General features: G+C 53.6%; 1 protein-coding gene across 1 annotated transcript in view; it reads left to right on the top strand.

Moving 5' to 3' along the window:
• The window catches only part of SLIT1 (slit guidance ligand 1), a 149,634-nt gene that overhangs the window by 104,603 nt on the left and 21,245 nt on the right, over positions 1 to 23,786 (top strand). Inside the window, exons 9-25 of the mRNA XM_059660958.1 lie at positions 645 to 792; positions 1,218 to 1,289; positions 1,792 to 1,863; positions 4,464 to 4,535; positions 5,224 to 5,367; positions 7,622 to 7,785; positions 8,415 to 8,438; positions 8,590 to 8,734; positions 8,820 to 8,894; positions 9,077 to 9,220; positions 12,312 to 12,455; positions 12,775 to 12,941; positions 14,125 to 14,257; positions 15,902 to 15,970; positions 17,937 to 18,008; positions 19,470 to 19,541; positions 20,330 to 20,401. Of these exons, the coding sequence (XP_059516941.1) occupies positions 645 to 792; positions 1,218 to 1,289; positions 1,792 to 1,863; positions 4,464 to 4,535; positions 5,224 to 5,367; positions 7,622 to 7,785; positions 8,415 to 8,438; positions 8,590 to 8,734; positions 8,820 to 8,894; positions 9,077 to 9,220; positions 12,312 to 12,455; positions 12,775 to 12,941; positions 14,125 to 14,257; positions 15,902 to 15,970; positions 17,937 to 18,008; positions 19,470 to 19,541; positions 20,330 to 20,401 (1,789 nt within the window). The remainder of the gene's footprint in view (positions 1 to 644; positions 793 to 1,217; positions 1,290 to 1,791; positions 1,864 to 4,463; positions 4,536 to 5,223; positions 5,368 to 7,621; positions 7,786 to 8,414; positions 8,439 to 8,589; positions 8,735 to 8,819; positions 8,895 to 9,076; positions 9,221 to 12,311; positions 12,456 to 12,774; positions 12,942 to 14,124; positions 14,258 to 15,901; positions 15,971 to 17,936; positions 18,009 to 19,469; positions 19,542 to 20,329; positions 20,402 to 23,786) is intronic.

Genomic DNA, 23,786 nt, shown 5'->3' with positions numbered 1-23,786 from the left:
CTGAGCCAAAGAAGCCAGACACAAGGACCTGCTGTCTGATTTCAGTATGTGAAGTCCACAAACGCAGAAGAAATCTTTAGTGCTGGGTCTCAAAGGGTAGCCGAGCCTTTGTGGGTGATAGAAATGTTACATGTCGGGGGGGGGGTATATTCATAAGTAGAAATCAGCTATACACTTAAGACAGCACCCTGTATATAACTTATACTTCAATTACAGTAATTTATCAGACACTGGGCTTATCCTAGTTTCAGCATCTATCAGCTGTGTGCGTTTCCACACATTAATTAATATTGAGGACTCTGTCTTCTCACCTGTTAAATGGGCACAATAATACTATGCTCCTCCAAGGTTGAGCTGAGTGACTTGGATGAGAACCTGTGGCTTCAGAATTCAGGCGGGGGTTTCCTGGCACCTGAATCCCACTTCTGAGCAGCACAGTCAGGTCGAGATTCAAGTCCAGCAAACATCTCACAAGGTCCTCTGTGTGCCAGGTGCCCGCAGGGTTACACGGCAGTTCTTGGTGATCTCGGGTTCATCCTCATCCAGAGAAACACCATGTGCCCCGTCCCTACTCATCAGTCTGTATCTCAGGAGGGAGGTGCTGACACGGGACACCCCGAGGTCACAGCCCACTGTTTCCACAGGCCAGGGGGAGGCAGGGCACGTGCCCTCTTGCACCCTCTCCTCCGGCTCCTGCCCGGCCATGTGCTCCTGCAGCAACGGCATTGTGGACTGCCGTGGCAAAGGCCTCACCGCCATCCCTGCCAACCTGCCCGAGACCATGACGGAGATGTGAGTACAGGGCAGGGCAGGCACGGGGCACAGGCTCTGGGGCTGGGCCAGGCTCTGGTGGTCCAGGGAAGAGCTGCAGTGGATGCCACCCAAGGACTTGCTTCAAGGTCCTTCAGTGCAAATGGAGAAGTCAGTGCTTTGGCGGGCCGAGCTCTCTGCCCAGGCTGGGCAACGTCGATCTGTCCAACCCAGCTGGGTGTCCGCTAGGACTGGGTTCTTAGAATTCGCATCATCTGTGGGCCTTTCAGCCATGGCAGCCTGGGATAACGGAGCTCACATCTGCCTGTGCCAGCCCGCTGACTCCAGACAGTGGTTGGGAGCAGGACAGGGGGACAGAGGGCATGGTTGGGTGGGTGAACCCAGCAGGCAGCAGCCCAGACTGGGGCGACCTGACCGGGGGCCCCCTCTGTGTTCTCCACCCGCAGCCGCCTGGAGCTCAACGGAATCAAGTCCATTCCCCCGGGAGCCTTCTCTCCCTACAGAAAGCTGCGGAGGATGTGAGTGCCTCCCCCTGCTTCCTGAGAGTCAGCAGGGGCGGGAGGGAGCAGCTGCCTCTGGGCAAGCTGCTGCCTGGTGGTCTTGCCCCTGAGGTGGCTCCTCTGTGACGTGGGCTGGCAGTGGTGTGACCTCCTTGCAGGGTTGTCCTGAGGCCTAAATGTTGAGCCCGAGTCTGGCATATGGCCAGACTATCATCCTTCCATTTCAGCTTGGGCACCAATGGGAGCCGCCATGGACATCAGAGGGGATGTTGGGGAAGCTGGGAGGTGGGGGAAAGCTGTCGAAACAGACCAAGGCTGGAGTGTCCCATCTGCGCAGGACCCTGGGACCGCACAGGGGGATAGGGCCGTGGGTTTTCCTGATGGAGGGGAGAAGGGGCCCCTCACTTTTCTAATTTCAAAGCAGCCCCTGCCCTCCCGTGGCATCTGGGAGGGGCAGGGGACCAGGCACGGCTTGGTAGCCGCTGAGGGATTCAGCCACCCTCTTTCTCTCTCATTGCAGAGACCTGAGCAACAACCAGATCGCAGAGATCGCGCCTGATGCCTTCCAGGGCCTCCGCTCCCTGAACTCACTGTGAGTAGCAGCGCCTGCTGGGGTCCAGGGTGTCTCCCAAGGAGGCCAGCAGGGCCTGGAGCCCTTCCAGTGGGTGCTGGAGAGAGAGCACAGCCCCCACCCTCCCGGCCTCAACAGGTTCCCCTTTGGCTGCAAAGTCCAGGGTCGCTATGCCCACCATCCCCTTCCTCACTGGTGGACCCTCTGCAGCTGGGAGGGGAGGAGGGAATCCAGGACTGAGTGCATGGAAAATCAGGCAGAGCCGTTGCCCTGGCAACTGTGATGCTCTCCCCACCACAGTGGGGATTTTCCCAGCATGCTTTGTGGCAGTCATTGGACTGGGCCCAGCTTTCCTGTTGGCCCTGCCTCCCCACAGAGGCCCAGCACTCCATGCTCCTGAGCCTTCCCCACCCAGGTCACCTACAATGGAGCACCCACCAGCTCCAGCTGTGACATCGGCCACACCTGTGTCTTCCGTCCCCAGCAGGCTCTGATCCCAAGTTGTGGTGAGGATGCGAAGGAAGCATTTTCCTCCACCTCTCTCCAGCATTCCCTTTCTCAAGGGTTTACTGGGGTGCGGGTGGGGTCTGTAAATCTACAAAGCATCGTGCAGCATCAAAATTTTATCTCGGAAAAATAAAAATTAGATTTAGCAACACCAAAAAAAAAAAAAATAAATTCATTCAGGAATGTTACTTCATCTCTCTTTTTCCAAGAACCCCTGCTTGTCTCCCCCCAACCCCCTGCCATGTTCACCAAGCCCCTCACTCTCTGAGGTCCCATGGCACGCTGTCTAGGCAGAGAGTGCGCTCAGGGTGCCTGTAGGCAGGCGAGCTCCCCTGGGCGGGGGCCTAGTGTTACTCTTAGGAATCGTGTTTTCACTGCCCCCTGGCAGCATGGACACATGCCTCACGTAGATGAGGGTCATGAGGGTCCTGGGAAGTGGAGGGGGATGCAGCCCCCGTCGCTGAGTGCCTTTCGTGTGCACCCTCTTCTCCTGGAGTGGAGTCCGAGGCAGGGACTCCTGTGAATGGCGCCGCTTAGGCGTGCAGTGTAGGACTACACAGCAGGACGTGGCTGCCTGGGCGTGGGCCACTGTCGTTGGCGGAGATCGGGTCCGGGAGGGGCCTGCCAAGATGCAGGCCTCTTCCTCTGAGGAGCGAATGGATCTCCTTCTAAGTTGGACGTGTGTTGGTAACACATCTAAATGGGCTTCTGTTCTTAACTCCCTGCACCCACTCCTGCCCCCTGCACGCCCTTCTCCTCACGGCAGATTGGGGGGTCTTTGCAGATGGGAACCTGATCATGTCTCAGAGGCTGCCTGCTGCTGGATAGGCGACATCCAAGCTTCTGTCCCATTTGTTTCCTCCACTCAGGCCACGCTGGGGCCCCCCCAGCGCCAGCCCGCCCCCACCGCGGGGCCTTTGCTCCTACCGGCCCCGCTCCGGGAATGAGCTGGAAGTCATGTGTGAAGAGGCAGCCCACTGTTTTTGCTCAGAGGGAACGTGTGTGGGGAGGGGGGTGCTGCTTGTGATGTTGGGAATAAAATAGCCCCCACTCCCCAGCCCCCTTCCTTCCTCTTGGTCTGCCTGAGCCCGTTCCGGCCTGCACAGCATTTTTGAGTCTCTGCTTTTCTTCGTATTACACGGAATTCGCGCTCAGTGTAGAGAACTGAACATACCCAAGTACAGAAACCCGCCGCCCGGATCTCGGCACAGCCAGCACCGTGGTCTGTTTCTTCCCGGTGCTTTGTCTGACCACAGACTTGCTTGACCTGCGGGAGCTCACATGCTAACTACTCCCGCCCATGAGATTTCTCCCTGAACGGTCTCTTTTGGGTCCCAGAGCAGTTTGATTTCCCCCGAGGCTCCCTGAAGGGTCCTTTTGCAGGCTTCTGTGGGGCCCATGTGTGGACGGAGGGAGGGCTGTGCCTGCAGTCATGGGGTGACGGCCACCTCGAGCCCTTAGCGCACTTGTATGCAAACTACTAGGTGCACCGGTTAATGATGCGGATTTTTTTCAATTGGTGGGGTTACACATGTGTTGATACGTATGCGCTTTGATATGTATGCTATTTTGTTGTATTGACAATAAGCTTCAGAACTTCATGTGTCAAATTTTCTGAAGGTGTTAACATCATAGATATTTTTATGCTTAAAAATGTCGAATTTCATGTCAAAAAAAGAGTATTTGCGGGAAGTTTTAATTCATTACTTTATGTGGAAGAAAAGTGCTAGTGATAGACATTACTTTGAATAAAGCACGTTTGATATTTCTCTTGAAATTATCATGTTTTCTTTCATCACAAAATCCGAATTATTAACCGGTCAATAATTAAGCCGCATTACTAACCGGTTAATGACTAATCTGCAGTACTAACCGGTTAGTAATCCGCATTGTTAACCGGTTATTGATTAATCCGCATTGTTAACCGGTTACTGGTTAATCCGCATTGTTAACCGGTACTGATTAATGCAGATTAATCGTTAACCGGGACACCTAGAAAGGACAGGGGACTCTTTCTTAATCACTCTACTGCCATCTGCTGGCAGTTTGTTATCACAAACCTCCAGCCTGGTGGGCTGTCCTCTAACTCTCCCCTTCTGCTGCCCTTTCTCCAGGGTCCTCTATGGGAACAAGATCACAGACCTCCCCCGGGGTGTGTTTGGCGGCCTGTACAACCTGCAGCTCCTGTAAGGACCCATCGGATGGTGGCTTGGGTGGGGCCCTGGGAGGGGGCCAGTATTCCTCTGGCCTCCCAGCCTGCCTTTCCCACCTCTTGGGGGTGTGGGACTCCCCGGAGGCAAGGAGCGTGGAGGATGCAGATGCAGTAGGGCTGTGAGAGGCTTTGGGGCTCTGCAGAGCCAGAGAGGCGACTCGGACTGATGGCGGGAGGCCTGAAGGAGAGGCTGCTGCGATGCAGGCTGGTCCTGAGGAGGCCGGCATGGCTGAGGAGAGCCATCCACCACGTGGGTCACCCAGGCCAGCTCAGCCTCCTCGAACCAGGAGAGTTCAAGCAAGGGCTCCCCCCCAGGACCCAAGAGGCACGGAGCCCCTCTCAGCTGCCTGGGACCCCGCGGAACTCTGGGACCGGGGAGGAGCCTCCCACGGCCTTTGGGAGGTGGCTTTGCCCCGATGCTCTCTGGTTTCTGGGGATGCCAGGGGCACCTCTAGCGGTTCCTTGAAAGAGAGACGAGGGGGTGGCTGAGCTGGTCCCCGTGCATGGAGGAGGCAGTCAGAGTTCTCCACGCCTGTGTGTGGAGTGGGCACCCAGAGGGCCAGACCCCTGTGCCTGCTCGGCGCCCAGGAAGGTGCCCAGGACGTGTCAATGAGTCTGATGCTGTGCCTTCCCCTCACCACCTGGCCCTGGTCTGCCCACAGGCTCCTGAACGCCAACAAGATCAACTGCATCCGGCCGGATGCCTTCCAGGACCTGCAGAACCTCTCGCTTCTCTCCCTGTACGACAACAAGATCCAGAGCCTCGCCAAGGGCACCTTCACCTCCCTGCGGGCCATCCAGACCCTGTGAGTACCCTCTGCCCCCCCTCCCCCTCTGCCCAGCAGGTGGACCTAGGGGGAGGCAAGGGCCTCCTGGTGCAGGCAGCTAACTGTCTTGACCTGTGCCTTTTTCTCACCACAATCATCTCTTAGGGAGGAAAGAGCACAGGCACCGGGTTAGACAATCCTGGGTTCACATCCCAGCTATGCCTCGTATTGGCTGTGTGACTCTGGGCAAGTTAATTTGCTTCTCTGGGCCTCTGTTTACTTATTCATAAAATGAGGATATCATCTTCATAAGGTTGTTATGAGACTAAAGGGGATGTTTGTATAGAGCTTAGCATATTGTAAATGCTTCTTAAATGCTGGCTACCGTTGATAATAATAGTATTAATAATAACAATGTCCATTGATTCCAAGACACATGTTTCTATATTAACAGCTCTGAAATCGGGGTGCATTGCAACGTTGACAGCATATCATTTAATTGACATTTTGTTCTTTCTTGATAATACATAAAAGTACCTCTTGCAATGGATAATGTCTTAAGTCAGATAAAATCCAGTCATGGCAATGATGATTTATAATTAAGGAGCAACGGCACTAGGAATTTGTTTTCATCCTTTGTTATAGGATGTTATAAGCATATTAAAGGCGGTACTGTGACCCGGCCACTACTCACCACCCAGCTTCACTCAGGGCCAGTCTCCTTTCAGCTACACTTCCCCTCTTCCCTGCCTCCCAGGCATCATTTATCTCCTATCACTTGTCGCTTCACACATATGTATAAAAGGCAAAGACTCTAAAAACACAACCACATCACTATTATTATATCTTGAACATTTAAAAATTAATCCCTGGATAGCATCAGATATCTCATTACTGAATTTCCAAGGGTCTCACACACATTATACAATTTTGAAGGCAATGTGCTGGAATCAGGATTTAAATTACAATTGGCTGATATTGGCGGATGTATCACTTCAGTTTTTAATCTGTAAGTGTCCTCTCCACTCCCCTTTCCTTGCAGTTTGTTTGTTGCATACACTGCATCATTGGTTCCGTGGAGTTTCCCCCAGTATGGGCTTCCCTGGTTGTAGTCCCCATGGCGTCGTTTCGCACACTCCTCTGTCCTGAACACAGAAGTTTACAACTGGGAGCTTGGCCCGGTTCCGATTTTTTTCTTTTTTTGGGCAAAGTGACTTCATAGGGAGGACCATGCACTTGCGCAGGAGGCACATGGTGTCTGGTTGTCTCTCTTTCTGTAGTTAACACGGCCATTGGTCTGAATGCCTGGACCCACTCGTTCATTAGGGGTCCTGAAATGGAGACGTTTGAACTCTAACGTTCTTCTTCGTTTGATAATGCGGTTGTGGTCATGCTTTTATAACGAGTCCTTATTCCCAGCTGGCATGCTTCTGGGTAGAGAAGTTTCTTGTCATCTTCTATTGGGTTGAACTAGGCACTTACTGGTAGGTGGTGTCCTTCATTCTGCATCTTTAATCCCAGGCCCTATAGTTTGACTCGTGCTGGCCTGTGGGCCCGATGGTGTGCACTTCATGGGCGTTTATTATCGATGTTGTCACAGCCATTGTTGTCATTGCCATCCCCGCCACAGTGTTGATCCGCTGAGCCGTGCTTTCCCTCAGATAACACCTGCACGGAGTCCTGCTCCCTGGGGACCCTGCACGTCGGCTGGGATGTCAGCCGCGAAGACAAGCTCATTAAAGCCCACGAACCCGCCCGCAGCCCACTCCTGCTAATTGATTTCCTTACAGCCGGGGAGAGGAAGGTGGCGCACCACGGGGAAATCTTGTCAAGAATGGGAAATTAGAGGTCACAGGCAAGGGGCGGCCTGTACAATGGCCCGGAGGAGGCAGCCTGGGTCCTGGTGCCTGCTCTGCCACCTCACCTGCGGCAGGACAGCGGTGCTCTGGCCTGGCCGCAGGTCACTCCTGCCTCCATTCATGTTTGTGAAATGTCCCCAGGCAGAGGGAGGGGCAGGTGAGAGCAGGAGTGGGGACAGGGGGGCTGGCCGGGGGAGTGTGGCAGGCACAGCTGGGGGCCCCAGAGCTGCCGAGCCCCTCTTCTCTGTGATGCTGGGCAAGACTTCTCTGAGGGTGGTGGGTGCCCCCAAGCGGTGCCCTCGGGTGGTGCGTGTCTCCCCAGGGCCAGCCCGGGCTTCAGGCTGAGAGCCAGCAGGGAGGCCTCGCTCACCCAGGGGAGGTCAGCGCAGACCCGGAGCCCCAGCTCTGACCCCTGACCTGCCCCCTTTGCACAGGCATCTGGCCCAGAACCCTTTCATCTGTGACTGTAACCTCAAGTGGCTGGCGGACTTCCTGCGCACCAACCCCATCGAGACGAGCGGGGCCCGCTGCGCCAGCCCCGGGCGCCTGGCCAACAAGCGCATCGGGCAGATCAAGAGCAAGAAGTTCCGGTGCTCAGGTAGCTGCCTGCCCCCCGTCTGTCTTCCGTTTGCTCGGGGACCGAGATGCTTCCGGGCTGGCTCCAGCAAGGATGTCCCGGGTGTGGGCCCCAAATGGTGGACGTGGATCTGAACGGTGTTCGGTCCCGCCCCTGTCTTACCCCAAGCCTGGGGAGGGGAGGTCCGAGGGAGGACCCAGACAAGGACCCAGGTCCTCCACCCCCAGGCCAGTGCTCTCGCACCACTTTCAGCCTAAGACCCTCGGCGGCCTGGGACCCTCGCAGTGAGAGAGCGGCCTCCTCCAGGTCCAGAGGCAGCAGAAACCGCCTCTGGCCGCGGACAGGGTGGGTCAGCTTCTGAGCCTGGATTCTGGTCGGAGGCCTGGTGTCCCCCAGCCCCAGCTGTGCCAGCGCACGGAAGAGTGCCCTTGGCGTTGGCCCTCCCTGAGAGGTGTAATTGGGTGGGGTGCTGTCCCAGCATTGGCCCGGGCAAGGCAGGGCTTCTCCACACAGGGGCTGGGCAGGTGGGCCCTGGTCTGGGACCCCAGCCTTGTTCCTGGGGTGCGTCCGGCTGGGCAGTGGGCCTGCGGCCTGGGCTTTCTTGCAAGTCCTGGACGATCCCACTAACGTCATGGTGTTTCCCTTTGCAGCCAAAGAGCAGTACTTCATTCCAGGTGGGAAAGTGGGGGAACCGGGGGCCGTCCGGGTGGGATGGTGGCTGTGGGGGGGCAGGAGGCTGGGGCAGCAGCTTGAGGGGGTGGGCGAGCCTGCTTGGAGCCGGCCCTGGCCCCGGCCCTCAGCCCCGGCCCGGCCATCTCCCCGCAGGCACGGAGGATTATCAGCTGAACAGCGAGTGCAACAGCGACGTGGTCTGTCCCCACAAGTGCCGCTGTGAGGCCGGCGTGGCTGAGTGCTCCAGCCTGAGGCTCACCAAGATCCCCGAGCGCATCCCCCAGTCCACTGCCGAGCTGTGAGTCCCCCAGCCCCCCCGCACTGAAAGATAGTTCAGTGTCTGTCATTTACGGTGTGTAAGTTCCCTCGATTGCCTCTTACAGGCGATTAAACAACAATGAGATCTCCATCCTGGAGGCCACGGGCATGTTTAAAAAACTCACCCACCTGAAGAAAATGTGAGTGGCCCATTGGCGGGAAGGTTGCAGTCAGGACGCTGGCCGGGGATGCAGAAGGAAGATTCTGGGTGTCGGGAGCTCCTGCGGGGTAGGGGGGCAGGGCTCCTGTGCACAGGGATTGGGTGTCGGGAGGGGGTCGGGGGTCCTGAGCTCCGTCACCCTCCCGCCACCTCCTCTCCCAGCAATCTGAGCAACAACAAGGTGTCAGAAATCGAAGACGGGGCCTTCGAGGGCGCTGCCTCGGTGAGCGAGCTGCACCTGACCGCCAACCAGCTGGAGTCCATCCGCAGTGGCATGTTCCGCGGCCTGGACGGCCTGAGGACCCTGTGAGTGTGTGGGCCGCGAGAGGGTGGTGGCGGCACTTCTGTAGGGACTTCGGTAGGCAAAAGCCAGAGAGCGGGTGTCTGCATTAAAGGGAAAGGAGAAGAGGGTGGGAGGCCCCCTCTCCCTGGCCCCAGTTCGCAGGAGGAGGGGCAGCTGAGGAGCCTGAGGGCAGTGGGCCAAGTAGTCAGACTGTTGGTGACTGTGGTGAGGCCTGTGTCTTGTTCCCTGGGCTGCGGGCCGGTGCCTGGTGAAGGGATGGAGGAGGCGGGCCTTCCGGAGGTCCCCTCTCCTTGCCCAGTGGTCAGGCTGCAGGAGCACACACAGCACGTGTGTTCCGTTCGAGAGCTCCGGCTCGACGGCAGGCAGGAGAGGCTGGGGGCCCCAGGGCGGGACCTTGCAGAGGAGACGCCGTGGGTGTAGGTGGGCGAGCAGTGATGGCCCACCATTTTGGGGACGCTGGGGTCCCCTGAGCCCAGAGCCCACCAGAGCTAACCAGACATCAGACCCAGTGGGATCCCGGGTCACCTGCCCCTCCTCTAATGGTGCAGTGGGCCACCCTGGCCAGGCAGCGCCGGCTCCTCAGTGGTCATGCGGACCTTTAGCGTGTCCAGTAGACAGTGCCGTCCAGTCGGACTTCCCACTGTCTGCGCTGCCCAGCACCATGGCCCCCAGTGGCTGTGGAGTACTTGGCGTGTGGCTAGTGCTGCTGAGGCACTAAATTTTAAATTTCATTTCCTGTTATTTTGGATTTTGTTTCCTGTGTATGTATATGTATACGTATATTTTTCTATTGATTTCAGAGAGGAAGGGAGAGGGAGAGAGAAATAGAAACATCAATGATGAGAGAGAATCATAGATCGGCTGCCTCCTGCACGCCCCCCCACCCCCCAAACACACACACGCACTGGGGATCAAGCCCGCAAATCCTTGACTGGAATTAAACCCAGGACCTCAGTCTGCAGGCCGGCGCTCTAGCCACTGAGCCAAACCAGCCAGGGAAAAATTTCATTTCCTTTTAATTGATTTAAATCTAAACAGCAACCTGTGGTGAGTAGCTACTGTTGGGCCGCACGGTCTCAAAGCCCTGCCTGGCTTTGGAGCCGGCCCTGCAGCAGGCTCCAGCTTTGTTTCTGAGCTCACGTGGAGGTTGGGTGAGGTCCGTGAGTGTAGGAAGGACTCTCTGGGGATTTTTTTCCATTTTATAAAAAGTGGATTTTATTATTTGCCGTGTTTTGCAGTTTGCTTTTTCCCTTGCAAACAGTGTGGCCACTTTGCCAGGCTGTGTACCTTGTATTTCTTGAGTGAGGGTGCCGAGCAGTCCCTGGGGTCCTTTCTGAGGAAGACTTGGGTGGGAACAGAGGAGAGGGGAGGGCTGGCGCTGGGACAGAGCAGAAACGCCATAGCCCCTCCACCCTGCAGAAACAATGTGTATGCCTGCATACACATGCACACACGCACCCACATGCGTGCATGCATACATACAGACTTTCTCATGGATCCTATAGTACGTTTTCTTTTGTAACCTGCTTTTTCCTGAAACACAACATGAGCACCTTTACAACTCATTAAAATGTCTTTCACAGCATCACTTTGAATGTTACTGGAAATTTAGACTATTTCTAATGTCTAAATGTGAGCAATGGTGTGGTCAGTATATTTGTGATGCAGTTCTGTGCCCTCCCAGGATTATTCCCTTGGGAGGAACCCCTGAACGCAGACTTGCTGGGCAAGAGCACACAGTGCCCTTCCCGGGAGGTCCCACGTCATTCTCCGCCACCAGGCTGGAAGTGCCCAGTCGCCCACACCCTGCCGGCCCTGGCGGCATCACTTATTATTATTATTATGTTTTTATTTTTAGTTTGGCAGGCAAAGATGTAATATCGCTAAAATGTCTTTGATTACTATTAAGTTTGAACATTGTTTGTGACTGCTCATAAACCATTTTAATTTCTTTGGGGAATTGCCTATTCTGTGTCAGGCTTGGGTTTCGTTTTTGCTTGGGGAGGAGAACTGAGCCAGGTTTATCTGAACAGAAACTTTTATAGATATAAACGAGGAGAGAGGTCATTGTAGGTGGAAATCCTAGCCAGGGACGGCAGGGCGGTGCAGGCCTGGGCAGCAGGTCTGCAGGACAAAGGAGTGGACAGTGTGTCACTCTCTGGGGGCAGGCAGGTTGGACAGGCTCCAGAGATCTACTGGACATGCTAAAGAGCAAAGCATATATATATATATATATATATGTATATATATATATATATATCCTATATAATAAAAGGCTAAAATGCAAATTGTCCTCTTGACTGAGAGTTCCACGGGGAGTTCAACAGGGAGTTTGACCAGGGGGCGGGGCCAGCCAGCCAACTGCCCCCAGCCCCTCCCCACTGCCAGCTGGACCCCACCTGTGCATGAATTCATGCACTGGGCCTCTAGTATATATATAAAACCCTAAGCAACTGTTAAGACCAAACGACCAAATGGTCGACGGGTCACTATCATGTTCGCTGACCACCAGGGAGCAGATGCTGAATGTCCCCTGGTGGTCAGTGCGCTCCCACAGCCAACCTCCTGTGGTCCCTCCCCCCCAGCCAACAGCCCCGATTGGCCCTTCCCCCCACCTGGCTGGCCGGCCCTGATCACCCCGATAAGGACTGAGCGAGACAGTCCCAATTGGCCCCGATCGCCAGCCAGGCTGAGGGACCCCACCCGTGCACAAATTCGTGCACTGGGCCTCTAGTTTAAACATAATTCTGTGGGCAATATGGAGGCTGCTGAGGTTTTTGGCTGAAGAGGGACACGACTGGGTTAGGTTTGAGGAAAGTCTCTCTGGTGTTGAGGTGGAGCATGGCCTGGAAGCGAGGGAGGCACTGGGCACCCAGGGAGTGAAGGAGAGGGCTGCAGTGAGGCCATACGGGACAGAGGCAGAGGAGGGCACTGCTGAGGCGGAGGGTCTGGAGGGGGCACAGGTGTGAAGGGTTCAGGTGCTGGGGCTCAGTGCCTCCCGGGGAGAATCCGTGAACTCGCTGGTGGTGGCCAATGCACCTCTCGGGCAGATGGCCACAGGGCACAGCGTGGGCTCTCCCCCACCCGCCCCAGGATGCTGAGGAACAATCGCATCAGCTGCATCCACAACGACAGCTTCACGGGCCTGCGCAACGTCCGCCTCCTCTCGCTTTACGACAACCAGATCGCCACCATCTCCCCCGGAGCCTTCGACACCCTGCAGGCCCTCTCCACGCTGTAAGTCCAGCCCTCGGCTCAGCTCTCAGCTCGGGCCCTGGCGGCAGCATCTGCACCTGGGAACCCCGCCCACCCGCCCTCCCAGGGCACGCCTCCCTGTCGCTTACTTTAAAGGACAAACTCGGGGATGTGTGCTCCCCGGGGTGTGTTGAAACCTGGGGCTCACCAGGCTGGAGTGCTGCCCTGGGCGAGTGGTTGGCTGGGTGTCTGGGGGAGTGTGGGTGGCTGTGTGAACAGTGCGTGGCGGGCAGCAGAGGGCTTTGCTGGGGTCGCCGAGACAGGCGGGTGTCTGCGTGGTCACACGAGCCGTCTCTTCCAGAAACCTCCTGGCCAATCCTTTCAACTGCAACTGCCGGCTGGCCTGGCTGGGCGACTGGCTGCGGAAGCGCAAGATCGTGACCGGGAACCCAAGGTGCCAGAACCCAGACTTCCTGCGGCAGATTCCCCTGCAGGACGTGGCCTTCCCTGACTTCAGGTGTGAGGAAGGTAACTCGGATACCCGCCCCCCCCCCCCCCCCCCCGTCCCCTGCCAGGAGGCAGGGGAGAGGGAGAGCTGGGCCAGGCCAGAGGGCGGGGAGTGGCGGGCAGCGCCCTGTGACAGGCCCTTGAGTGGAGAGGCCGGTGGGGGGAGGCTCTGTTGATGGGGAGGAGCAAGGAGCAGGGAGACAGCTCTCAGTGCTGCACCCACCCTACCCCTGCCTGGTGGTGGTGGTGTGTGATATAAGAGCAATAATAAGCTTATTGTTTTAAAATGGGGAAATATGGATAATAAAAAAGAAAGTAAACATTACCAATCATCTGACTTTCAGAGAAAGTCCCACTTAACATGTTAGTGGATTTTCTTGATATAAGTACATTTAACCCAGAGGCCTGCCCCCTGGCTGCTCCAGGTGCTGCAGGCTTACGGGTTCACTCTGTCCGGCATATGCAATGGGTACGGAGCCCACCTTGCTCCTAACTGGTCTCTAGACCTGAGCAAGTTCGTTAACCTCCCTAAATCTCATCCCACGGATCTATTGGGAGGGCTCCCGTGTGCCAGGCCCGCTCTGGGTACTAGGCTCCTTCGGTGAACAAAGAAGAGACACGGCTCTGTCCTCACATCCTAGGCGTGAGAGTGGCACCCCTTACTGCACCGCTAAGGAGACTGTTCGATAGTGTCTAGCGCAGCCGTGGGCAAACTACGGCCCACGGGCCGGATCCGGCCCATTTGAAATGAATAAAACTAAAAAAAAAAAGACCGTACCCTTTTATGTAATGATGTTTACTTTGAATTTCTATTAGTTCACACAAACACTCCATCCATGCTTTTGTTCTGGCCCTCCGGTCCAGTTTAAGAACCCATTGTGGCCCTCGAGTCAAAAAGTTTGCCCACCCCTGGTCTAGCGCATAGTAGGTGCCCAAGAAAACGTGTGGCTGCCACCCTCTTCTCTGCTGTGTCCAGGGCCACCTTGGGTCCGAAGTAGAAGAGATCAATCCAAGACCTGTATTAACCTCACAACAGGTCCAAGGGGCTTTGTCCCTGGTGGGGGAGGGGCACAGCCCAGAGGAGACGTATGGCGCCTGAGGGAGGGTCCGAGAGGGGCTTCTGTTCTGAGGCTCCCCACACAGGGCCCTGGGTACAGGAGGCACTACGAAGGCCTGCCCCTCACTGATCTGGCTTCTTCCCCAGGCCAGGAGGAGGGGAGCTGCCTGCCCCGCCCACAGTGCCCCCAGGAATGCGCCTGCCTGGACACCGTGGTCCGATGCAGCAACAAGCACCTCCAGGGCCTGCCCAAGGGCATCCCCAAGAACGTCACAGAACTGTGAGTAGGAGAAGGTGCCAGGGCAGATATCAGCTGACTAGCGCCTGGAGTTAGGGCCTTGCAGCGACACTGGTTCCCAGACGCCTTTGAGCTTTGCTTTGACGCCCCTCTGCAGTCCCCCGATGGCGTGGGTCACCCGTGGCAAGCGCTTCATTCCTTTAAATTAAGCTCTGCCTTTAAAGGAAGAAACAAGATTACTTTTTTTGCTTTACATCATCTCATGAGCACTCTGCAATGAAAACTTTCACAAAAGTGATTTTTTACTGGCTGCATAATATTCCATCCCATGGCTCTATGATGAACTGTATAACAGATCCCTCTTTGTTGGATATTTAAATTGTCTCCATTTTTCTGCTGTCATGAATAACGCCGAGATGAGTGTCCCTTCGGTGAAGAGGTTAGCCAAAGAACGGTGCATTGTCAGGGCTCCCGCTGCCTTTGACGGCCTTCCAGAAAAGTTTCCTTCCTACTCCCGCTAGCCGTGTTGGCAATGGCCCGCCTGCCCTCCCATCACTACTGGGTGTGTGGTGGACGTCCGGTTTGGTATCTGAACTCATGTGGGCGAGGATGAGAATGGCAGGCCTGGCTTCTTCAACAGGCACTTCCCAGTGGACGGCTCTGGTCAACCCCCAGCTCTACCTGTCCCCTGGGATTGGTCCCTCCAGGCCTCCGTAGCTGAGCTTTTCTCCATGAGGAGAGCATGAAATTTTCATTTTATTCTTCCATTACCATCAAGGCTGGCTATTTCTTGACACACACACACACATCAACCACTGCAGTCCTTGTTCAATGACTTGCCCGCCTCATCGCCTGCCGTTTTCTGTTCCAGCGTCAGAATCCCAGTTTTCTCCTTGGTGTCTCATTGCAACTCTAAGGATGCTGGGAAAGCCACTTGACTTTTCGCAGTCTCGGTTTCCCAGCTGTAAAATGGGGCTGCTTGGTGTATTGAAGGGCTGCTGAGCAGAACCAATGAGATGGGGGGGGGGGGGGCGGGAAGTCACTTCGTGTGACAACAGAGTGATGGGTCAGGGCGAGGACAGCACTGATGTTGCTACTCCTGAAGCTGGAGCTGTCCTGAGGGCTGCAGTTGGTGAGGGTCCTGTGCAGGGAGCCCCACTGGGGCGTCAGCAGCTGGCACTTGGGTCACTGCTTAGCAAGGATGGCTGGTGGCAGTGATGGTGGGGGAAGGAGGGCAGGCCTGAAGCCCCTTGAATCCCAGGCTCTACGCTTTGGGGAAGTTTTAGGAGAATTTTGGATGGGCGTGGCTTTATGGACTCTGACTTGAGTGGCAATGCATAGAGTGGGCCGCAGAAGGGTGGCCGGACAGAAGGCAGCTTCCCAGGAGCCCAGGATTGAACACTGGCAGTGCCCACAGGGGAGGAGGCTGAGAGGGCGAGACAGGGGAGTGGAAAGGGAGCCAAAGGAGGCTTCATGTCTCAGTGGCTTTTACCAAGTTTTTTGGGTGGCACCTGCCCAAAACGCCTAAAATCTTTATGTATTTTCTCCCCTAGTTAGTGATTCAGGGCCGTTGGTGGTCTACCAGAAGGAGAGAACGCTAGCGAGGTGGCCCTGGCTGCAGGGAGCGGTTCTCCCAGCCTGGGGCAGGCGGAGATGGTGCACTAACTGTTGTGTTTTCTCCTGTAGCTACTTGGACGGGAACCAGTTCACGCTGGTTCCGGGACAGCTGTCCACCTACAAGTACCTGCAGCTTGTGTGAGTATCCAGGCGACTTCAGGACCCCAGACCTGCCCCAGAGGACAGGAGGGCCATCAGCATCTGACCCGGGTGGCTCCAGTTTTACTGGAATTCCCCACTGACCCCACTTGTGTTGATTCTGTTTTTTGTTTTTGTTTTTGTTTAATTTTCACCCTTTCCCTCTGGGAACATCTGTGCATAGAGCTGTTCTGCCACCTAGTGGTCATGCCTTGGAATTGCATTGTTCCACACCATCTCCCCAAACGGCCTTCTAGGCTGATAATGATTGTTAATGCTGGTCAGCTTTGCAAAGGCATGCGGCAGGGCAGATGTAGAGGGTTATGGGAAATTTCTCAGTCCAACCTAAGCCCCCAAACCAAATATGGAATATGGGTGCTACAAAGAAGTATCTGTAACTAAATTTTTCTTGAGACTAACATGAGCTTTTCTGTTTTGACCTCATGAAAAAATACAAAATAAACCGCAGGCTCTAGAGCAGTGGTTCTCAACCTTGCTGCACTTTAGAATCACCTGGAAATCTTTTTAAAATCCTGATTTCTGGGTTGAGAACCACTGCTCTAGAGGGTTTGGCTCAGTGCATAGAGCGTCGGCCTGTGGACCAAAGGGTCCTGGGTTCGATTCCAGTCAAGGGCATGTACCTCGCTTGCAGGCTTTTCCCGGGCCTGGGCCCTGGTCAGGGCGTGTGCAGGAGGCAGCCAATCGATGTGTTTCTCTCACATTGATATTTCTCTCCGTCTTTCCCTCTCTTTTCCATTCTCTCTAAAAATCAATGGGAAAATATCCTCAAGTGAGGATAAAAAACAAACAAACAAGAAAAAAATAAACCTCAGAATAAATTAGCTCTTCTTAGCCTCCCAGCCTAATTAACACCTCCCTTCAGTTGCCTTTATCTGCTCATCGGCCAGATTCTACCAAAAAATAAGTCCAGAGAATGCTCCATCTTACTGTGGCTTGGAGCAGCGCTACGCCAAGTGTGGTCTGTGGGCCAGCAGCAGCCCAAGGACTGCTTGTACTAGGTCCACACTCCATAAGGGACTTGCACCAAATGTGACCCACATTTTGCTTCCTTCATTGAGGAAGTCTCGCTATGAAGAACATGTTAGCTACAGTTAGTTGTGTTTAGTGTACTAGTCCAGTGATGGCGAACCTTTTGAGCTCGGCGTGTCAGCATTTTGAAAAACCCTAACTTAACTCTGGTGCCGTGTCACATATAGAAATTTTTTGATATTTGCAACCATAGTAAAACAAAGACTTATATTTTTGATATTTATTTTATATATTTAAATGCCATTTAACAAAGAAAAATCAACCAAAACTATGAGTTCGCGTGTCACCTCTGACACGCGTGTCATAGGTTCGCCATCACTGTCCTAGGAGGTCACATTTTGGCACAAGTTCCTTGTATGCAATATTCGGTTCAAGGACTGACTACTTAGAGCAGCACTGGCTTACAGATTTTTAAAAAAAATATTTTTATTGACTTCAGAGAGGAAGGGAGAGGGAGAGAGAGGGAGAAACATCAATGATGAGAGAGAATCATTGATCGGCTGCCTCCTGCACACCCCACACTGGGAATCGACCCTGCAACCCAGGCATGTGCCCTGACCAGGAATTGAACTGTGACGTGACCTCCTGGTTCATAGGTCGGTGCTGAACCACTGAGCCACGCTGGCTGGGTGACTTACAGAATTTTGACAGTTTATCTGTCTTTGCTCACAATTGCAGCAAATGGGTTTTGACTGTTCCAATGTGTGTGTGGTGGGGAGGGGCAGAGTAGGGGGTGGGGGGAGTGATTTGGTGGCTGGTGACAGAGGCCCAAAGAGAGAGACAACCTTTCTTTGGTCTAATGTGAGGCGGCTCCCCTAGGGGCTCAGATGCATTGAGAAGGCAAGGAGGGAAGGAGGACCCGTGTCGGGCAGTTCTTACTATGAAACCGTCTGTCGGGGGCTCTTGTCTTTTCCAGGGACCTAAGTAACAACAAGATCAGCTCCTTAAGCAACTCCTCCTTCACCAACATGAGCCAGCTGACCACTCTGTGAGTCCCAGTGGGGAGTGGGGGGAGGGTTCCCACTGTGGCGAACGCGACTTTCCCCGGCCCGGCCACTCACAGGGCGTGTGTCCGGGAGTGTGTCAGGGCCTGCCAGCCGAAAACACTCCTTAAAATATTTTTTTTTATTGTGAAATCCAGCATATATATGTATAAACAAGTGAAAAAAAATGTAAACAAACCGTTTAACAAATAATTGTAAAGCTGGCACACATGTGTAAATACCTAAGGCAAAAGGTTAGAACACGGCTAGCACCCATAAGCCACCCTGTCCCCTCCTGGTTGTTAGCTCTCCCTTCTCCACTCAGGGTAGCCCTGACCCTGACTTTTACGATGATCACTTCTTTGGTGTTTATGGTGTTGCCATCTAGAAATTCATTTCTACGCAATGAACTTTAATTTTGCCCACGTTTAGCCTTATATAAATTGCAACCTACAGAATATATACGTTTACTTACCATGATGTTTGTGAGACCCACTTGGGTTGTGTGACGCTGTGGTCTGCTCATTTTCACTGCTGTATAGGATTCCTCGTAGGAAAATGCCATGCTTCCCTCACTCATTCCACTGTCGATGGATATTTGGGTTGTTTCCAGTTTGTACTGTTGTGAACAGTGACCCTCTGAACATGTTTGTGCCCATAATATAATGATTGTTTTAATTTCATTCCAAGAAAGCGTTAACAAGCATCCCTTATATTTGCCTGGAGCTTAAGAGTGTATCTCAGTTTGCTGATAATGCGCCCAAGCTTCTGAACTTTCCCTTCGGTTTTCCTGCGGCCACACAGGAGAGACAGGACGGGGTCCTGAGCAGAATAGGGACCGAGGCCTCGACGTGCAGGTTCCCCCACCACACTCACCTGCCCCAGGGTCTGCTTACTGGTCATGGTCCCTGTTCAGCTCTTCACCAGCCTGTGTGTGAAGCTGCCATGGTCTAGGGGTCTCTACCAGGGCCGACTCTGCCCTCCAGGGACATTTGGCAGTGCCTGAAACATTTCGCTGTCACAGCTGGAGGAAGGCAGGGGTAGCTCCGGGCATCGCATGGGCAGAGGCCAGGGGTGCATCCCGCCATGCCCAGGACAGCCCCCAAACAAAGAACTGTCCACAGTGCTGAGGCTGGGCAGTGCTGGTCCGAGTGACCTGCTGCCGCAGGGGAAACAGCCCTCTCCTGGGACAGGAGCGGCTCCCCCCTCTATTATTTGAAGCACAGCTTCATTGAGGCACAATTAATATACAGAAACCTGCACATACTTCATTGTATCATTTGATGCATTTTGACTTACGCTCACACCCATGGAGCTGCCGCCACAATCAAGATTGTGACCACTTCTGTCACCCCCAGAAGTCTCCTCGCGGTCCCTGATAATCCTCCCGCCCCTCCCAGCCCCGCAGCCCAGGCGAACACCAATTCTTTTTCTTTCCTACTCCCTCCCCACCTCCCTCCCCTCAGGATCCTCAGCTATAACGCCCTCCAGTGCATCCCTCCGCTGGCCTTCCAGGGGCTGCGCTCCCTACGTCTGCTGTAAGTCTCCCGCTTCATTCCTCCAGGGAAGTCTCCCCGCTGAGGGCCTGGCCTCCCGCCCAGTGGGGAGCAATGTCCCAAGGTCCGGGGCCCCAGCAGGGCCAACTGTGTCCAAAGGTGGGGGGCCAGTCCACGCTCATTAAGCCCTGAAGGAGTCCGGGGAATGAATGGGAAAGTAGCTGAGAAATGGGGCTGCTGCCTGCCCCAAGTGGTGTTTGCAGCGTGTGTGTGTGTGTGTGTGTGTGTGTGTGTGTGTGTGCATCCAAGACAAGGCAGCCTCCTATTTGAACGCGTCTCCTGTTCAGATGGGGAGTGTTGTAAAATTCATGAACCTTTTCTAAGAATTCCCACTGCGAGGTTTTGCCCTGTGATCAAAGCCCCTGTCACGCCTGTGATGATGGCCCCTCCTGCGTCCACGCACACGAATCCTCTGGGGCAAGGTGACATTGTTCACCCCAATGTATGGCTTGTGGACTAACTGCCTTACCCAGGAAAAGCCTACCCCTCAGGCTCCTGGCTGCATGCATTCCATTTGCTACGTAAACAGAAATGGCGCTGAGTTATTTATGATGGAAGAGAGGCCCCCAGGAGAGCTGAGGGGCAGGGTGTTCTGCGAGGAGATTAGGGCTCCCTCTCCGCTGCCTGTGGCCAGCAGAGTAGGCTCATCTCTGAGGTGAGGCTGTCTCCCTCACAGCACCAGGCCCTTCTCTGCAGAGGGTGGCACCACCCTCCATCCATTCTGCAGGCTCTGTCTCCCCGTGAGGCACCACAGCCCCTTCTCCCCTCAGGTCCCTGCATGGCAACGACATCTCCACCCTCCCAGAGGGCATCTTCGCAGACGTGACCGCCCTGTCCCACCTGTAAGTAACTCCGGCCCCGGTCTGGGGGCCTCTTTGGATTTAAACAGAATTTGGATTCCAAGAAAGTCCCTGCCTCCTGAGACTATCAGAATGTGTTGCTTTCACCCTGAAACCAAGTTAGCTTGTGAACTTCAAACGCTCCCCATCGCAGACTCTGACACAGTCAGGGTTTCATCCGTCGCAACGATGGAATTTGCGAACAGTTCTTCACAAGCATCAGTGCGAGAAATAGTGACCATTAGCTGGTTGCCAAGCACTCTACCTGCATGAGCTGTTCTTAAAGAGCAGTGCACTCACCGTTCCTCAAAAGGCTAAACGCAGAATTACCATGTGATCCCACGATTCCATTCCTAAGTACCTAAGAGAATGGACAGCAGGAACTCAGATACTTGTGCACCCAGGCTCATAGCAGCAACATTCACACAATTGCCAAAAGGCAAAAACAACCCAAGTATCCATCAACAGATAAACGGATAAGCAAAAGGTGGTATATACGTACAATAGGATAGTACTGTATTCAGCCATAGAAAGGAAGGGTGACATATGCTGTTACAACATGGATGGAACCTTGAAGACAAGCGAAGTGAAATAACGCAGACATAGAGGACAAACGTTGCATGGCCCCACTGATCTGAATACCCAGGATAGTCCATTCATAGCTATAGAAAGGAGAATGGTGGTTGCCAGGTGCTGGGAGCAGAGGGAATGGGGAAATTTTGTTTAATGGGTACAGAGTTTCTGCTTGGGGTGATAAAACAATTTGGAACCAGATAGTGGTGATAGTTGCATAACATCGTGAATGTAACTGATGCCACTGAATTGCACACTTAAAATTATCCAAATGGCAATTTTATTTTATTTTTTATTAGAGAGAGAGGGGAAGGGGAAGAGGGGAGAGATAGAGAGAGAAATATCAATTTGTTGTTCCACTTATTTATGCATTCATTGGTTGATTCTTGTATGTGCCCTGACTGGGGATCGAACCTGTAACCTTGGCATATCAGGATGATGCTCTAACCAACTACCTGGCCAGGGCTTCAGATGGCAAATTCATGGTAAATGTATTTCACCACAATAAAAAAAGTGAAGACATGAAAAAGCAGTAGCTAATTCTGGCGGTGAGGCCGGGCACAGAGCATTCTCTCCTGGAGTCTCAGCTACAGTCTTACAAGGCAGCGTTCAGGCCGGATGGACTGCAGCTGGGACCCTGCGTGTCACTGCACCCTCTTGCTCTCCGCCCCACACCCAAGTGCCCAGGGCCTCGGGAGCCTGGGGTCCCCGGCATCTCTACTTGAGTTCATTCACTCAACAACCTCCCTGGATTTTCTCAGTTCTAAGACTGGCCTCGTCCGCAGTTTAATCTCTGAAATCAGAGTGTACCTTACAAGTGACCTCTGTATTTAATACAGTAATATTTCCCCACCCTGCCCAATCAGTACATCTAACAACCTTAGACTTGAGGAAGTAAAATAATAACAGTGTCATTCATTGGGTGTCCTTGGGACAAACACTTTGCTGCGTGTGACTACTTTATCTGTGCTGTGTTGTTTACTTCATGACCAGAATGAGAAGTAGGCTCTCTGCTCTGCATCAGCTGTACAAATGTTGACGGGGACCTTCTTGGGCCCACACAGGATGCCAGCACCTCTGGGCTCAGTGGGAAGAGTGCAGTGATTGATTATTGATGTCTGCCACGGGAGTAGAATGGGTGACAGGCTCTGTCCTAGTGGGTGGGATTTGTTATTTCCATTTCACAGTCCCAGGCACTGAAAAATTCAACAGCTTCCCTAGGTCATAAAGCTAGGAAATGACAGAGACAGGATTTGAACGTAGGTGTGTCTGATTCCAGAGCTCCTTATTTACTCTTAATTGCTTCAATAACTATGTCGTGAGTAACCACAGTGAGTCACGTGCTAAAGAATTTGCGTAAGGTCTCTGCCCTCTGTGACCATCGAGGGTGCTATTAAATGAATTCAAAGGTGGCAGGGACTAACTCCGGGGAACTCTGAGGAGCTTCACAGAGGGGATGCCACCTATGTTGCCATTGGAAAGGGACTAGGAAGTTGCCATTTGGAGAAGATGGGGAAGGACATTCCAGAAAGAGGGAACAGCATGTGCAAAGGCATGAAGGCAGGAAAGTCAATGACATATTCAGGGTTGCTGTGTTGTCCAGCATAGGACGTAGGGGGTTTGATTGGGTAAGCAGTGTGGAGTGGGAAGAGATGAATCTAGAAAGGGACATTGGGATTCCATTGGGAAGGCCTCTGTGCCATGCTAAGGGGTTTGGACTTTATTCTATAGGCAGAAGGGAACAGTGGAAGAATTAAGTTGTAGGAAATCCTGGAAGGCCATGGTGGCCTGTGGAGGCCGGTTCGGATAGATGCGGCAGGAGGGATCCTGGCTGGAGATGGCTCCAGCGGCCAGGCCAGGACATTGCAGTTCATTGCCCTTGATGTCTCCCATCCACAGGGGCTTGTTTCCACTTCTGTTCGGTAAATTTTGGTTGTGAGCTCATCTTTTGGAGATGCCTCTCGCCAGAGGGAACCTGCGCTCGTCTCTGCTGGGCACCAGGGTCTGCTGCTGCTCTGGGCCCACACAGCTGCCTTTGCTTACCCCTGGCCCATGGCAAGTGTCTGCTTCAGTTCTCCTCCTTGCCAGGCAAGGGCTTGTCAACCATCTGGTCCACCTTCTGAAACGCCTACAGATTCCCCCTTTTGTGTATCTCTTATGCTGGGGTTTAAAAGTAAAGTTGACGACCTTTCATCTTTTCCTATGAAAAATGAATGATGCCTAAATATGTTCTAACCTTGTTTCCAGCTCAAAATCTAGAGGCTTTGTTCTTCAAATGGGAAGTGAACAAACAACAAACAAAACCCCAAAGCTTCTAAAACAAAATTTGAGCTCATACCTATCTGTAAATTTAGATTTTCTTTAGGAGAACATTAGGCAAGACCCATTGGCAATAAATAAACCAGCTCTGGCTGGGGTGGCTCAGTTGGTTGGGTGTCATTCCATCTACCAAGAGGTTACTGGTTGGATTCCCGGCCAAGGGCACATACCTCGGTTGTAGGCTTAATTCCAGGTGGGGTGGGTGCAGGAGGCAGCCGAATGGTGTTTCACTCTCACACCGATATTTTCCCTCTCTCTCTCTCTCTCTCTCTCTCTCTCTCTCTCTCTCTAAAAATCAATAAACTATTTTTTTTTAAAGAAACTAAGTAAAGATCAATTAAGCAGTAATTGTAGAACAGCGCATTGGTATTACTGATTAGACGTGTTTGTGTGAAGGAAATCTTCCATTGTTATCAAACAACCTCATGAATAAACTCTGCCCTTTACAACCAGGGTTTCAAATGGAACTAGGCATTAGCCTGGGAAATGCGCACGT

Source organism: Myotis daubentonii, chromosome 13 (genome assembly GCF_963259705.1).
Source record: "Myotis daubentonii chromosome 13, mMyoDau2.1, whole genome shotgun sequence".
Taxonomy (NCBI): domain Eukaryota; kingdom Metazoa; phylum Chordata; class Mammalia; order Chiroptera; family Vespertilionidae; genus Myotis; species Myotis daubentonii.
This window is presented reverse-complemented; position numbering and strand designations above follow the sequence as displayed.